The sequence below is a fragment of the Physeter macrocephalus genome, chromosome 17, assembly GCF_002837175.3.
Source record: "Physeter macrocephalus isolate SW-GA chromosome 17, ASM283717v5, whole genome shotgun sequence".
Taxonomy (NCBI): Eukaryota; Metazoa; Chordata; class Mammalia; order Artiodactyla; family Physeteridae; genus Physeter; species Physeter macrocephalus.
Window position 1 is genome coordinate 7,140,613 of NC_041230.1, and position 15,190 is coordinate 7,155,802.

General features: G+C 40.0%; 1 protein-coding gene and 1 long non-coding RNA gene across 7 annotated transcripts in view; one reads left to right on the forward strand and one right to left on the reverse strand.

Annotated features, from left to right (window-relative positions):
* The window catches only part of LOC112067244 (uncharacterized), a 17,405-nt gene extending 16,202 nt beyond the window's left edge, over positions 1 to 1,203 (reverse strand). Inside the window, exon 1 of the long non-coding RNA XR_003676614.2 lies at positions 1,115 to 1,203. This is a non-coding gene — a long non-coding RNA (uncharacterized lncRNA). The remainder of the gene's footprint in view (positions 1 to 1,114) is intronic.
* A 59-nt stretch (positions 1,204 to 1,262) lies between these two features.
* LOC102977670 (zinc finger protein OZF-like) lies at positions 1,263 to 14,234 on the forward strand. 6 transcript variants are annotated; one of them, XM_028478170.2, is made up of 3 exons: positions 1,263 to 1,526; positions 3,460 to 3,508; positions 12,227 to 14,234. In XM_028478170.2, the coding sequence occupies exon 3, from the start codon at positions 13,245 to 13,247 to the stop codon at positions 14,121 to 14,123; it is 879 nt and encodes a 292-aa protein (XP_028333971.1). In that variant the 5' UTR covers positions 1,263 to 1,526; positions 3,460 to 3,508; positions 12,227 to 13,244; the 3' UTR covers positions 14,124 to 14,234. The 6 variants fall into 6 exon arrangements, with proteins under 6 accessions (XP_028333971.1, XP_023988300.1, XP_023988297.1 ...); XM_024132529.2 differs by lacking the exon at positions 1,263 to 1,526 and adding an exon at positions 1,819 to 1,895; XM_028478169.2 differs by lacking the exon at positions 1,263 to 1,526 and adding an exon at positions 1,819 to 1,854.
* The last annotated feature ends 956 nt before the right edge of the window (positions 14,235 to 15,190 follow it).

Below are 15,190 nucleotides of genomic sequence, written 5' to 3' on the forward strand. Positions count from 1 at the left end.
GCCTGTGCTCCGCAACGGGAGAGGCCACAACAGTGAGAGGCCCACGTACCGCCAAAAAAAGAAGTTTCAGAAGAAGGAAAGAAAAGCACGTGTTAAAAAAAAAAAAAAAAACAAGCCCCAAATGGGGTCATGTGCCCCCATAACAGCAAACAAGACAATTTGTTTCAATCTCTCTCAAGAAAATGTGCTCCTAAATAAAAACTCAACAAACAAACAAAAAAGAAAATGTGCTCTTTAAACAATCAATCTGAAATTTCCTGATCAGCACTAGTGAGGTAATCTGCATGATAAGACCCCTGCCATTCCCTTCCCCTAAAAGATGTCCCGGCCTAAAACAATCCTTTCTTTTCTTTTGCTAATAACTTCCTTGCACCACTTTCCTACTGCCTATAAAAACCTTCCATTTTGTACACCTCCTTGGAGTATCTCTCTGACTTGGTAGATGGGATGCTGCCTGATTCATGAATTGCTGAATAAAGCCAATTAATCTTCACATTTATTTGGCTAAGTTTTTTGTTTTTTTAACACACATCACGAAAAATAAGGGTTTCAGGGAAAGAAGAAAAACTGATACACGGAGAACTTGGCTTTTGGATGTTCAATAATAATTCTTTCCTTCTCTCAATACGTCTCTTGGAGAAGAGTCAAGGAAAAGCAATCATGAGGGACCAGGGCATTTTTAAAGGGTCATCGCCCGACCCTCCCACACAGGGGAGGGAGAGCAGAGAAGACTGGACATCATGCCCAATCTCGGTGTTACAGGGAAAGGCTGAGGTTATCACTGTCCAGGGCCAAAATCTGTCAGAGCACTGGAGTCACAGGCACCTCACACCCACACACTTGGTGCTGAACAATGGTCAGTGTCACACAAACACAAACACATATCCACTCTTAGGCCTCACAATGAAACACGATCATAGACACCTCCACAGCCTTATACACAGCCACAATCTCACACCCACTAAGGCACATACAGTCGCACAATCTACTCACCACCATGACACACAAAGACACATTCAGAATTGTGTATTTTCAGCCCGCTCCCGCCAGCGCGCAAAAACCCAACGCTCTCTGGACACGCCCTGTCCCCGCCCCGGACTCCCAGACCCCTCACCTTCTGCCTCCCCGTGGTCGCGTCCGGGGCCCTGCGGAGCTAACGACCTCGCCACGACGTCAAGAGAGACGCAACGCTGGGCCGCTGTGGACTCTGGGAAATGTAGTCCAGAGCCAGACCAGCTACAGAGAAGATGGCGTCCTCATACCTCCGAGTGTGGGCTTGGCCTGTTTGACGCTGCCCTCGGGAGGCTTCAAAGAGGGGGGTGCGGTTCCGGCTCCAAACCTTCCACCAGCCTTGAGCTGATCTTCCTCCAAGGCAGAAGTACTCACCCTGAGAGCATCATAATCACAGGAAGAGGCCGCCAAGTTCGCGTGGGAAAGACAGACGGAGAGACATAGAATGTCGACCAGCAAAGCCTTAAGGGAAATGTAGTCCAAGGCCGGAAAAGCGGCGTTGCTGTTGATAGAAGGTAATCAGATACCAGCCTGCAGTTGGCCGCGGTGACCGTGTGGGCCGCATCGCGGAGATTTCTGGGAGTGCTCACTCGGCTTCGGAGTGCGCAGGCGCAGCGCACCGAGTGGACATTTTGGTCTTTGTCCGCGGGTCAGTCCGGCCCCTGGGTCCACGTGGCGTGAAAATAGGAGATGGAAATTCATTCTTCAAATGTACCTGAATTTACATTAAGTTGTACAGGGTCGCCTCCTTGTGCATTCCTGGAGACTGCACCTTCCTCATCCTTCAGAAGGCCAGGAGGCCCCAGGAGCGCACCGAGTGGACATTTTGGTCTTTGTCCGCGGGTCAGTCCGGCCCCTGGGTCCACGTGGCGCGAAAATAGGAGGTGGGATGTGGGTGTCTTGGGCCGATGGGGTCTGGGAGGTTGAAGAGAAGGATTCTAGATCTATCGGGGTGCGGCGAGAGGGTGGGGAGTGGGTTTAAGAGCTTCTGGCCTACATGTAGGGTGGGGGTGGGGGCCTCTGAGTAGGGTTCGAGCGTGCATGACCCTGAGTTTGACCGCAAATTTGATCGGATGTTTGAAATTGAGGGAGAAACTGTGGGTGCAGCATTGTGTATGGTTGTTTCTAAGAGAGAGAATGTAGGAAACCAGCATTGAGAGAATAACATCCGAGCGGCACTTCCCGTGTCGAAAGTGCTGATAATAACGGTGCCGTCTTCCTGGAACACCTAATTTACTTGAAGATTTGAAGGGGGATATAAAAGCTAAGTGGTAAATACTTTTTAAATGGACTTTTGTATAAAAGCGCGTTTGTTTTTAATTGGGGTAGAATGCAAATCACCGTGGTATTTTTTTTTTAAACTAGCAAAAATATTTCAAAGGAAATTTTTGTTAGGGGGAGCCTGATTCAAACGGTCTCAAATATCCTGATCTTTGGGGTACTTTAATAGGTCTCTTGTTAATTTAGAGTAAATATCAGACTTACATTTTGAGAATCAGTGTCATATAGTGCAGAAGGCCGAGGACTGGGGAGTCAAGGGTTTGGGGTTCTAGGTTCGGCACGGTTATCTTCGTTCTTTGAAAAAAACTTAGTTCCTGCAGTGTTTATCCATGAGTCTGGACTAGCTAGTTGTCCTAACACCTAAATGCGTGGAGGTGTTCCCAGGTTGTATGGATTTTATGAAGTAACGAAAAAGTCTTAACGAATCCACCTTCAGTTATCCTTCACATTATCGTAAATAACTGGGGACCAAATCAATATCTACAAATTAGTAGCCTTCAAATAGACAAACCACAGCCAGTTAGAAGGTATAATAGAAGAAAACCATTATTTACAGGAACAGTTTTTTAAAAATTGAGGAAAAAACTTAAGAAATGTGCAGAACTATTGGAAAAGAACTTTAAAATACTGCTAAAGGGCATAACATAAGATGTGAAGAAATATACAGTGTTTTTCAATAGGAAGATATCTTAAAGAAGTGTGTGCAAATTTAATTTAAGTGAATTTATTAATGTTATCCCAATAAAAGTATCCACAGTTTTTTTTTTTTTTTTTTTTTTTTTTTGGGACCTAGGTAAGCTAATTCTGCACTTCATATGGAAAAATAGACAAGCTAGAATAGCTAGTAAAACTCTGAAAAAGGAAAGCAGTTGGGGTGTGGGGAGGTGGGAGCCCAACGGTAACATTTTACTTTTTTTTTTTTTTTTTTGGCCACTCCCGTGGGCTTTTGTGATGTTAGTTCCCCAACCAGGTATTGAACAGGCACCCTCAGCAGTGAAAGCGCAGAGTCCTAACCACTGGACCACCAGGGAATTCCCCCAACAGTAACATTTTAAATCCTCAGAAATTAAAATAGTATTGGTATTAGCAGGAAGCAGGCCTATGAAGGGCAATTCAGCAGTATGTATAATAACTACAAATGTATTTTCTTTTTGACTTATTTTACAGATGGAAATTCATTCTTCAAATGTACCTGAATTTACATGAAGTTGTACAGGTACAAGGTTGTTCATTGCAGCAGTGTTTCACATAGGAAAAGATTAGAAACAATTCATGCCTATCAGTAGGAGATTGGTTCAATAAAATTATGATGTATGTATACAACAGAATAATTTGCAGCTCTATAAAAGAATGAGGAGGAAGCCTTCTGTATACTGACACTGAAATAACTCCAGAAATGTATTGTTAAGTGAAAAATGCAAGATGCAGAATGTATGGTATGCTTCATTTGGAGTAAGAAAGGGGAGAGATAAGAATATATACTTGTATTTGTTTCCTTTAAGAAACAAGATCCACAAGAAACTAGTAAGAGTGGCTGCCTCTGTTGGGGGTAGAGGTACTGGCATAGATAGGACAAGGGCAAATAGCTTTCTATGTTTTGTTTTTTTTTCCCCTAACTATATGAATTTAGTATATATTCAAAAGTCAAAGTAATTTTTTTTAAAAGGAGGACATAGGCCATAGAACCAGACTCTTTCCTCCTCCACTTTGTACCTTGGTGACCTTAGGCAGGTACTCCCTTGTGCCTCAGGTTCTCATCCAGTATTATAGAGAAAATAATAGTATATGATTCACAGAGTAGTTGTGTAGATGGAGGAGTTCTAAAGAATAGTGCCTTATTACTTAGTAGTACTGGATAAACTTTAAGTAGTACTATTATTACTATCTACAGAATAATACTTCCTCAGAAATAATGCCATTTGCAGCAAGGTGGATGGACCTGGAGATTATCATACTAAGTGAAGTTAAGTCAGACAGAGAAAGACAAATATATGATAGGCAGAATCTTAAAAAAAATGATACAAATGAACTTATTTGCAAAGCAAACACTCAGAATGAATTTATGGTTACCAGAGGGAAAGAGTGTGTGTGTGGCGGGGAGGTGGTAGATTGGGAATTTGGGATTGACGTGAATACAGTACTATATTTAAAGTAGATAACCAACAAGGACCTACTGTATAGCACAGTGAACTCAGCTCAATATAATAACCTAAATGGGAAAAGAATTTGAAAGAGTGGATACTTGTATGGGTGTAACTAAATCACTTTGCCGTACACCTGTAACTAGCACATATTGTTAATCAACTGTATTCCAATATAAAATAAAAATTTTTAGACAATTCAGAAAGGGACAAAAAATTTCCTCAGAAACAGTACAGTCATTCTTACTGTTTCTGGTAAAAATTTCTGAAAGATTCAGATATGTAGATGCTCTTTTAAAATTTCCATGTTTAAGCATTTTTTTTGACATTTTCTTTTGTAACTGGAATGAGGAAGTTAGAGTTCTTTGTTCAGGTTACATTCATCCGTAGAAATTCATCACTGCCTCCTTCATGAGATTTGTTCTTTGATTTCTATGATGGTTACTTTCTCATGGTTCTAATTCAGAGCCTCTGATGATATTTTTTAAAAATCCTAATTGTGACCTGTTTTGGGACAGACTACATCAGAGGTGATCTTCAAATTGCATAACATCAGGAGAGAAATATATGACTGGTCCACCATTAGTGATTGTATTTTCTCCTTTATGACCAAAGTGTAATCTGTATGGTTTCATAATTTGGCATGGTACAAATGTCCATTCCCCATCAATCATTTAATGAATGGTTTTAACACCAAAAAATAATCCTTAGCTGAATCAATAATTTCTTCAAGGTTGCAAAGTGATTTTCTAGTTTTTTCATTTCTTTTACATTTATTTGATTGCTACCTCAAATTGTGTCAAATTTATCCTGGCTTTTTCTTTAAGCATCATTTAAAAGTTGTGCTCTAATAACTGCAGCTAGTTTTTTTTTTTTTTTTTTTTTTTTTTTTTTTTTTGCGGTACGCGGGCCTCTCACTGCTGTGGCCCCTCCCGTTGCGGAGCAGAGGCTCCGGACGCGCAGGCTCAGCGGCCATGGCTCATGGGCCCAGCCGCTCCGCGGCACGTGGGATCCTCTCGGATCTTCCCGGACTGGGGCATGAACCCGCGTCCCCTGCATCGGCAGGCGGACTCTCAACCACTGTGCCACCAGGGAAGCCCTATTTTTTGGATAGTCATATTGTCAAAGTTTTAGTCAGTGGACTTTCCTTCTTGCTAACTCCTGTCTCATTTTAACTGGCTCCCATTTAACTGTGAAAGCTATCTTGTACTCCAGGCCCATCTTGTACCTTCCCTCCCAGACTTGGAAATAGCTATTTCTTCAAGGACCTCTGGTTCTTTTTACTGGAGAGTGGTATTGGAGACCAAGATCTGGGTGCTGGATGTTCGTTCTCCCCCACTCCCCCTCCCCTCCCCCCCCTGCTCCCCCTCCCCCTCCCCCTCCCCTCCCCTCTTCCGGCTTCATTGGCTTCATTGCTTTTTCCAGTTGCGGAGAGTGGGGGCCACTCTTCGCCGTGGTGCGCGGGCCTCCCATCGCGGTGACCTCTCCTGTTGCAGAGCATGGGCTCCAGACACGTGGGCCTCAGTAGTTGTGGTGTGCGGGCTCAGCAGTTGTGGCTTGTGGCCTCCAGAGCACAGGCTCAGTAGCTGTGGCGCACAGGCCCAGCCATTCTGCGGCATGTAGGATCCTCCCGGACCATGGATCGAACCCATGTCCCCTGCACTGGCGGGCAGACCCAGGGAAGCTCCTGGATGTTATTTTATTGCTGCAGAGGTAACATTGTTTCAAGGCCATTTCAGAGATGGAACTAGAAAACCCATTTTGAAAAATCATGAGTTCATATTAGTATTTATAATTCAGTTTAAACGGTTCAGTATTTTTACCTCATACTTAGCTCGTAATTGTATTTTATAGTAAAAATTTTGGAACAGGTTAATATAAGTATAGGATTATTTGCTTTATCCTGCACTATAAAAAAAATGGTTTCAAAAATAACAATGTTGATAGTAGTAACCATAAACATACTGTATCATGCGAAAATTTTCTTTGTAGCTATTTTTGTCCTTAGAATGCATCCCACGAAAGATGTGTAGTCAAAGTTCTCTGTTCTAAAGTCATTTGAAATAAATCTTTTCTTTGAGGAATTATGTTACCAAGTAAATGTACAGTTGAGTTCATTTGTTTCAGTTTGTTTTCAAGTTCAGGGATTGCTTTTTTAAAAAATGAATTTGATCATATAAAAAGTAAATAATGCATTTCTGTGATTCAGCAAAAACTGTATCTCATAGAGATATCTCATTCTGCTCCCCTCCCTATCACATTCTTCTCTGTCCCAATTAAATATAGTTTCTTGTTTTTTTGTTTCTTTATCCTTCAGGTGGATTTTTTTTGTTTGTTGGGCCATTAGTGTATATTTATTCTTCCCTCCTATCCCCCACTGTCCTTACGTAAAAGATGTACTATGTACATCTGTGTTCCTCACTTTCTTCACTTCACAATATGTCCTGGAGATATCCTTTATTAATCATTATATATATATATATTTTTTAACTGCCTTATAAATAAGATGTCATTGTGTGCGTGTACCGTAGTTGATTCTGCTGTTGGACATTTGGGTTGTTTCCAATCTTTTGCTGTTACTGCAGTAATGAATAATTTTTCATCTGTGTCATTTTGTACTTATGCAAGATTATCTCCAAAGTATGCAAGATTATCTCCAAAGTAGATTGCTACAAGTAGAATTGCACATAGGGCTAAGTACTTTCGTTTCCATTAGCAATCTACAAGAACACCTTTCCTCCTAGAACCTTATCATCACAATGTAGAGTTGAATATTTTTTTTGCCAAAGGAATGAGTGAAAATTGGTATCTCAGTGTAGGTTTAATTTACATCTCTATTATGGGTGAGGTTGAGTATCTTCCATATGTTTAAGGGCCACATGTACTTATCTGGCACTCTGTTCATATCCTTTTCCTCCTTTTACTATAGGGTGTCTCTTTCTTCTAGGAGCTGTTAAATTACATTAGAAAGGTTAGCCCTATGTGAAATGAGTTGCAGGTTTTTTTTTGTTTGTTTGTTTGTTTGTTTTTTCTTTGGTACGCAGGCGTCTCACTGTTGTGGCCTCTCCCGTTGCGGAGCACAGGCTCTGGATGCGCGGGCTCAGCGGCCATGGCTCACGGGCCCAGCCGCCCCGCGGCATGTGGGATCTTCCCAGACCGGGGCACAAACCCACGTCCCCTGCATCGGCAGGCGGACTCTCAACCACTGCACCACCAGGGAAGCCCCGTAAATTTGTGTTTTGATATTGTTCACAATGGTTTGTTTTTTTAAACCATGTGGAATCAGGAAGTTTTTATTTTTATGTAATAGATTTATCAGTCTTTCCATTTATGGTCATAGAAAGCCTTTCCCACTCCAAGTTTCACCTATACTTTCAAATCCTTAAAAGATGATAATTTCTATGGGTTTTCGTATCCTCGTGTATGATATTTAGGTTTGCATCCAGGTTTATGTTTTTCCAATAGGCTACCCAGTTCTTCTAACACCATTTATTAAAAGGCCTTAACTCTACTATTTTAAGATTCCATTTTGATCATATACTAAATTCTCATGTTTTTGGTCTATTTCTGGACTTTATATTCTCATCCATCTTCCAGCCTATATTCGTGTACCAATATTTATCTTTTTAGTATGGATGCTTTATAATTTTGTTTTAATATCCATTATAGCTACTCTTATTACTTTTTCAGTTTCCTAATTCTTGTTTATTTTTCTGTGTAAACTTTAGAATCAGCTTGTCTGGTTCTAGAAAAAAACTTACTGATATTGCATTAAATTTTGTAAAAATAATTTAGGGAAAGGGACATTAGATCTTTATAATGTTAAATATTCTTGTCCATGTACATATGTGTTGTATATATTCCAGTTTACTTTTGGGTCTTCTAGAGTGTTTTAATATTTTCTTCATATAGGTTTTAGACACTTTTTACTAAGTTTATTTCTAGATACTTTATCTTTTATATTGCTGTTATGAATAGAGTCATTGTGCTATATATAAAGCTTGTTGATTTCTTTTTTATATATATAAATTAATTTATTTATTTATTTTTGGCTGTATTGGGTCTTCATTACTGTTTGCGGGCTTTCTGTAGTTGCCGTGAGTAGGGGCTACTCTTCGTTGCGGTGCGGGCTTCTCATTGCCGTGGCTTCTCTTGTTGTGGAGCATGGCCTCTAGGCGCATGGGCTTCAGTAGTTGTGGCACGCAGGCTCTAGAGCGCAGGCTCAGTAGTTGTGGCGTACGGGCTTAGTTGCTCCATGGCATGTGGGATCTTCCTGGACCAGGGTTCAAACCCGTGTCCCCTGCATTGGCAGGTGGATTCTTAACCACTGCACCACTAGGGAAATCCCAGTTTGTTGATTTCTATAAGTTAATTTTATTCCCTGCTTAATTTACTGAATTATTGTTTATAATTATATTTTGAAATGAGGCAGTGGGCATCCTTATCTTTTTTTAGAGTTTAATAAAAATGCCTTCAATATTTTTGCATTAGATAAGATGCTGGCTTTCGTGGTCAGATACAGATTATGATTACCTATATATGTGTAAATTACCCATGCTGCCTGGGTCTCTGGGGATGTGAGTAGAAACAAAAACCAAAGGCTGAGACCACTGCTATGCCTCATATACAACAACCAGGAAAGATCACATTAATCAAGGAAATAAAAATCCCTCTAAACTCTGATAGCTGCAGTCTTTAAAAAAGTCAAATATAACAAAAATAAGATGTCCACTCTGATTTTCTTTCAATTTCCTCCTTTTGGGTGACCATTTCTTAAATCAGTGTCTCCATTTATCTTTTGTGTTCTTTTTATAGCTTTGCTTGCTTCTTAAAGTTTTTATGTCTTTTTTTAAAAAATTAATTTTGTTACATTGTGTTTCATTTTTTATCTGCTTGTGGCAGTAATTTTCAGGTGAGTTTAACTGTTGGAAAATTATGCTGTTCATTGCCACTGTTTTCTTTAAAGCATCCTTGTATGGACACAGACAAAATATTTTGTGTTTCTCATGTTTGTATGAGGTAGATTTTCATAGACAAGTACCAGGAAAAAGGGAAACATAGTAGCATTCTATACTTCAAAGATCATGTGCCTCTTCTAGTGTTTAAAAGCAGAGGGCGGGCTTCCCTGGTGGCGCAGTGGTTGGGAGTCCGCCTGCTGATGCGGGGGACGCGGGTTCGTGCCCCGGTCCGGGAGGGTCCCGCGTGTCGCGGAGCGGCTGGGCCCGTGGGCCATGGCCGCTGGGCCTGCGCGTCCGGAGCCTGTGCTCCGCGACGGGGGAGGCCACGGCAGGGAGAGGCCTGCATACCGCCAAAAAAAAAAAAAAAAAAAAAAAAAGCAGAGGGCTTCCACATCTCCTCTGGCTAGATTACCCTAACCTGGTTGAGGCCGACTTTTATCTCCATCTCTCTGTTTCCCATAAATCTTCATAGTACTTGCCTTCCAGGATGATGCATTTGCTTTTTTTTTTCTTAATATATAAATTTATTTATTTATTATTTTATTTTTGGCTGTGTTGGGTCTTCGTTGCTGTGCGTGGGCTTTCTCTAGTTATGGCGAGCGGGGGCTACTCTTTGTTGCGGTGCGCAGGCTTCTCACTATGGTGGCTTCTCTTGTTGCGGAGCAAGGGCTGTAGGCGCATGGGCTTCAGTTGTTGCGGCGAGTGGGCTCTAGAGCGCAGGCTCAGTAGTTGTGGTGTATGGGCTTAGTTGCTCCGCAGCATGTGGGATCGTCCTGGACCAGGGCTCAAACCCATGTCCCCTGCATTGGCAGGAGGATTCTCAACCACTGTGCCACCAGGGAAGCCCCCGGGTACTTTTTAAGCCTGCTCTTTCTGCTTCCCCTGCAGTCTCTTTCTGTTTAATCTAGGTCTTGCTTTCATTAGTTCCGTCTTAGGGTAAGGTCTACTCCTTCTGTAAGGAAATACTAGCTGCAGATTTCTGAACTCCTTAAGTCCTGAGAATCTCCCTCAGCGTTTCGAGTTCTTCCTAGGCTTCTTTGTAACTTCTTTAGGCCTCCTGTTTGGGTTTCCCTTTGGCAGAGGTAAATGGAGTTTAGGGGTTTGTCTTTTTTTTTTTTTTTTCTTTTGTTGCTAGTCTTGTTGTTCATAATTAGACTTCATTACAACACTTCTCACTCAGGGTGAATCCCTTATTCTGAGAATGAATATTTGCTAGTTATTTCTGAGATCTGTTACCTCAAAGACTTCTCGCCATTATCTAGTCTTTCTTGCTACACCTATTACACTATTGTGGTTCCTGTACCACTTCGGCTATTTTGGGTTTTGGGGCCGCACTTACAAATAATTTAGAGTTAACATAAATTCTCTACTAGTTTCACTACAGATGTAGTGTATGGATTAGCTTCTTGCCCCCTTGTTCCACCCTCCCCATTACCCCATTATTCTTGATGTTTTATATGGTTTTCAGGAAAAGTATTTGAAAGATTGAAACTAAGCATCCACCATGCTCCTGTGAAACCTTTCCTTGTGTTCTTGACCTTTGGTGTTCCTAGGATTCCATCCTTGACCATCTTCATGTACTGTGTATGTTCTCTATAAGCAGTCACAGTAGTATTCCACCTGTCTTCAACAGCAGTGATATTCTGACAACTGACAAATTCCCATTTCCATTCTAGGCTGTTCTGAGCTCCTAATTTATATATGCAGTTGTGTAATGGATATACTTGCCTGCATGATCCTCAGAAACCTGACACTCTGAATGTCCAGAAGATCAAACTTGATCTCCTTTTGCAGGCTGTTTCTAGGCAACTCGCCCTCTCATGTTTATCTCTGTGTACATTACTGTTTAAAGCAGGCTCTAAGCCTTCCATCTGCCACACCCCAGTACAAGCTGGTGACCAAACTTTTTCAACACACATAGTAGATAGAGTGTGTAAGTAGTAACAGGTTTTTTTAGGATTTTGCTTTTTTTTTAATGATTTCAACTTTATAGAAAAGTTGCATGTACCCTTTCTAGAGAAGGGTACATGTGCAGAGAAGTCCCATATACCCTTTACCCAAATTCACCAATCATTTACTTTTTTATCGCTTTATTTTTCCTTCTCTTATTCTCCAAATATGCGTGTAAATTTTTTTTCTGAACTATTTGAGACTAAGTTGTATACGTGCTTCCTTTATCTGCAAATACTTCAGCATAAATTTTCTAAGAACAAGGACATTCTTATACATAACCATGGTACAGTAATCAAAATCAGAAAATGTAATGCTAATACTATTGTTTAATTCAAAATCCATATTCAAATTTTGTCCATTGTCCCAATAATGTTCTTAAAAACGTTTTTTTGAATGTGTGGATGAACATATATTTACAGGACATTTTTAGTATATAGTTTCTTTCAGAGTATATTGCTAACAAAGTAAATATTAGAACTCCAGGAAAACTTCAGTTTTTATTCCTGAGTACTGTCAAGAACAACTTTATCCATGTGGCTTAGTTCTGTTAGGTGTATGTTGTTATAGTCATAGATAATGAGTATTGAATTTCATCCAGGAATAAGGGCCACAGTTAAAATCCATTTAGGAGCCTACATAGGAACGTGGTGCTAGAGAACAGTAGCAGCCAGTCATGTAAGGTATGAACAGCTTTTCCTATGTAGGTCAAATTTTCAAAATACATTCCCTCTTTCTTCCTCCATTTCTGGATGTATTGGAGCCTTAAAAGGTTTAATGAGTGTATGACTTTGAAATTCAGAACCCAAATAGTCCCTTTGCTCATATAGTTGTGTGTGCTTTAATCTCTAAGACAAAAAGTCATTACTTTGTTCTTTTTCACAGGGTCGCTTCCTTGTGCATTCCTGGAGACTGCACCTTCCTCATCCTTCAGAAGGCCAGGAGGCCCCAGGGCTCGGCCTGAGTTCTAGGACAGAACTTTGGCTCCAGCATTAACATTCTAGTGCTGTGTCATTTCCCCAATAGCAGGTTATAAGCTGGCCAAGCTGTATGTGATCCTCTGTTGAAGCAAGAAGACGAACTCTGGATGGTGGAGAAAGAAGTGTAAAGGAAATTTGTCCAGAAGCAGCCTGAGAAGATGATGAGCAGATAGAGAGGCAACAAGACTTGGGAGGCAAGTTGCATCCAGCTCCAGTAAAGTACAGACTGAGGAAAAAAGCAGTGAATATAAGAAAATTGGAAAAATACTTCCTCTGATCTCAGACCTTATATCTTTTAAGGCAACACCTTTTTCAACTTAACCTAGAAAGAGTTTGAAACACAATTTAGACTAAGTTGTGTAGGAAAGAATCATCAATTAGTTTGGAAATCCTGCCACAGCTTACTCCTTGTGGTAATAACCCCCTTTAGGTGTAAATCAGTGTGGAAATGCCTTCATTTAAAAAATTTTGAACCCCATATGATATCAGAGCATTCATACTGGAGAGAAAACCTATGAATTTACTGAATGTGGTAAAACTTTCACTCATATGTTGCACCTCATAAATGTAGAAATCAGGCTGGAGAGAAACCCTGTGCTTCTAAGGAATATTAAAAAGTCTTTAGCTAGATAACACATCTCATTGAGTAGAAGAAAATTCATACTGGAGAGAAACCAGTGAATGTAACAAACTTCATTTGAGTATTAGAAAATTTAGAGTTGAAGAGAAAGCTTTGAAGGTACTAAGTATGATAAAGTTTTCTCTTGAACCTTATTTCTTACTCTGCATTTGAAAGGTCATACACACAGAAGCCCTACAAATGTAAGAAATGTGGAAATACCTTCAGCTAAAAGTAAATTCTCATTCATCAAAAAATTCATACTGGAGAGAAATCTTGTGAATGTGGGAAAGCTTCCATTCAGATGTCACACCTCAGTCAGCAGAGAATTTGTAGTGGGGAAAACCCCTTTGCCTGTAAGGTATGTGGGAAAGTCTTCAGCCACAAATCAACTCTCACTGAGCATGAGCATTTTCATAATAGAGAGAAACCTTTTGAATGTAATGAATGTGGAAAAGCATTCAGCCAAAAGCAGTATGTTATTAAACATCAAAATACCCATACTGGAGAGAAGCTTTTTGAATGTAATGAATGTGGAAAATCCTTCAGCCAGAAGGAAAACCTTCTTACCCATCAGAAAATTCACACTGGAGAGAAACCTTTTGAGTGTAAGGATTGTGGGAAAGCTTTCATTCAGAAGTCGAACCTCATCAGACACCAGAGAACTCACAAAGGAGAGAAGCCCTTTGTATGTAAGGAGTGTGGGAAAACTTTCAGTGGCAAATCAAACTTAACTGAGCATGAGAAAATTCATATTGGAGAGAAACCCTTTAAGTGTAGTGAATGTGGAACAGCTTTTGGTCAGAAGAAGTACCTCATAAAACATCAAAATATTCACACTGGAGAGAAACCCTATGAATGTAATGAATGTGGAAAAGCCTTCTCTCAGCGAACGTCACTTATTGTACATGTGAGAATTCATTCAGGTGATAAGCCTTATGAATGCAATGTATGTGGAAAAGCCTTCTCTCAAAGTTCATCTCTTACCGTGCATGTGAGAAGCCATACAGGTGAGAAACCCTATGGTTGTAATGAGTGTGGGAAAGCTTTCTCTCAATTCTCAACCCTTGCTCTACATTTGAGAATACACACAGGTAAGAAGCCTTATCAATGTAGTGAATGTGGGAAAGCTTTCAGCCAGAAATCACACCATATTAGACACCAGAAAATTCATACTCATTAAAAACCTGTGGATATCATGAAAGGTGTTCATCAGGAATTTACATCTCATGACATATCAGAAATAATCATTCTGAAGGAAAGCATCACAAATGAGAGAAACAAAAGCTAAAAACTTAAAGGATACCAGAGAATTCATCCTGAAGAGAAAGACATTTGTATGATAATATCCAGTAAAAAAAAAAAACAGCAAAGGTAATGCTGAAACTTTAGATGCATTTCCACTAAAATTGGGAATGGAAAACATGTTTAACATTGCCATCTGCATGGATCTGGAGATCTTCACCAATGTAAAAAAAAAAAAAAGGTTGCAAGTATTAGAAAGGAAGAGACCTTTATGGTATTGATTTAGCAGAACAGAAGAGATTCTGGAAACACCTATGCATTTATTAGAATTTATAATATAGAAATGGCATCAGGAGATGAGAATATAATGAGACTGTTTAAAAAATGATTTGGAGGTAATTTGTTCTCCAAGGGGGAAAAAAACCATGAACTATACACAAAGGTAAGATCCAAGGGGGTTAGGTTAAAAACAGTAATATGAAAAAGCTATATACTAAAATGGTTATGACCTTGGGAGTTGGGAAACATTCCTTACAGCAAATTGAAAAACACCTAGCAATTCTACTCTGAGTTTGTATGCTCAGGAAATGTGTACCAGGCTATTTACTGTGGCATAATATGTAGTAGTCATAAATTGGAAACAACTTAAATGCCCATCAGCAACAAAATGGAAAATACTTACGATGGAATACTGTATATCTGTAAAATGTAATAAATGAGATCTATATGTATTACAGAGAAAGATCTCAAAAATCATGTTGAGGGGGAAAGATAAAGTTGCAGAATGACATAATACGATGACAGTTTTGTAAATTTGAATAAAACTTCCCTCAAAATTTCAGTGCTATATATTGGTAATGGATACATATATGTACGTATGTTTTTTAAATGTTTTTGAAATGGTTTGGAAGGATACAGACCAAACTCTTGATAGTGGTTGCCTGTGAAGAGTGGAGAAGGGAAGGGAATGCGTGTGGGAGAGGGGGGGATTGGATTGGTTAGAGG

Coding starts and splice junctions, on each gene's coding strand:
- LOC102977670 (XM_028478170.2), top strand. CDS start 13,245: ATGTCACACCTCAGTCAGCAGAGAATTTGTAGTGGGGAAAACCCCTTT.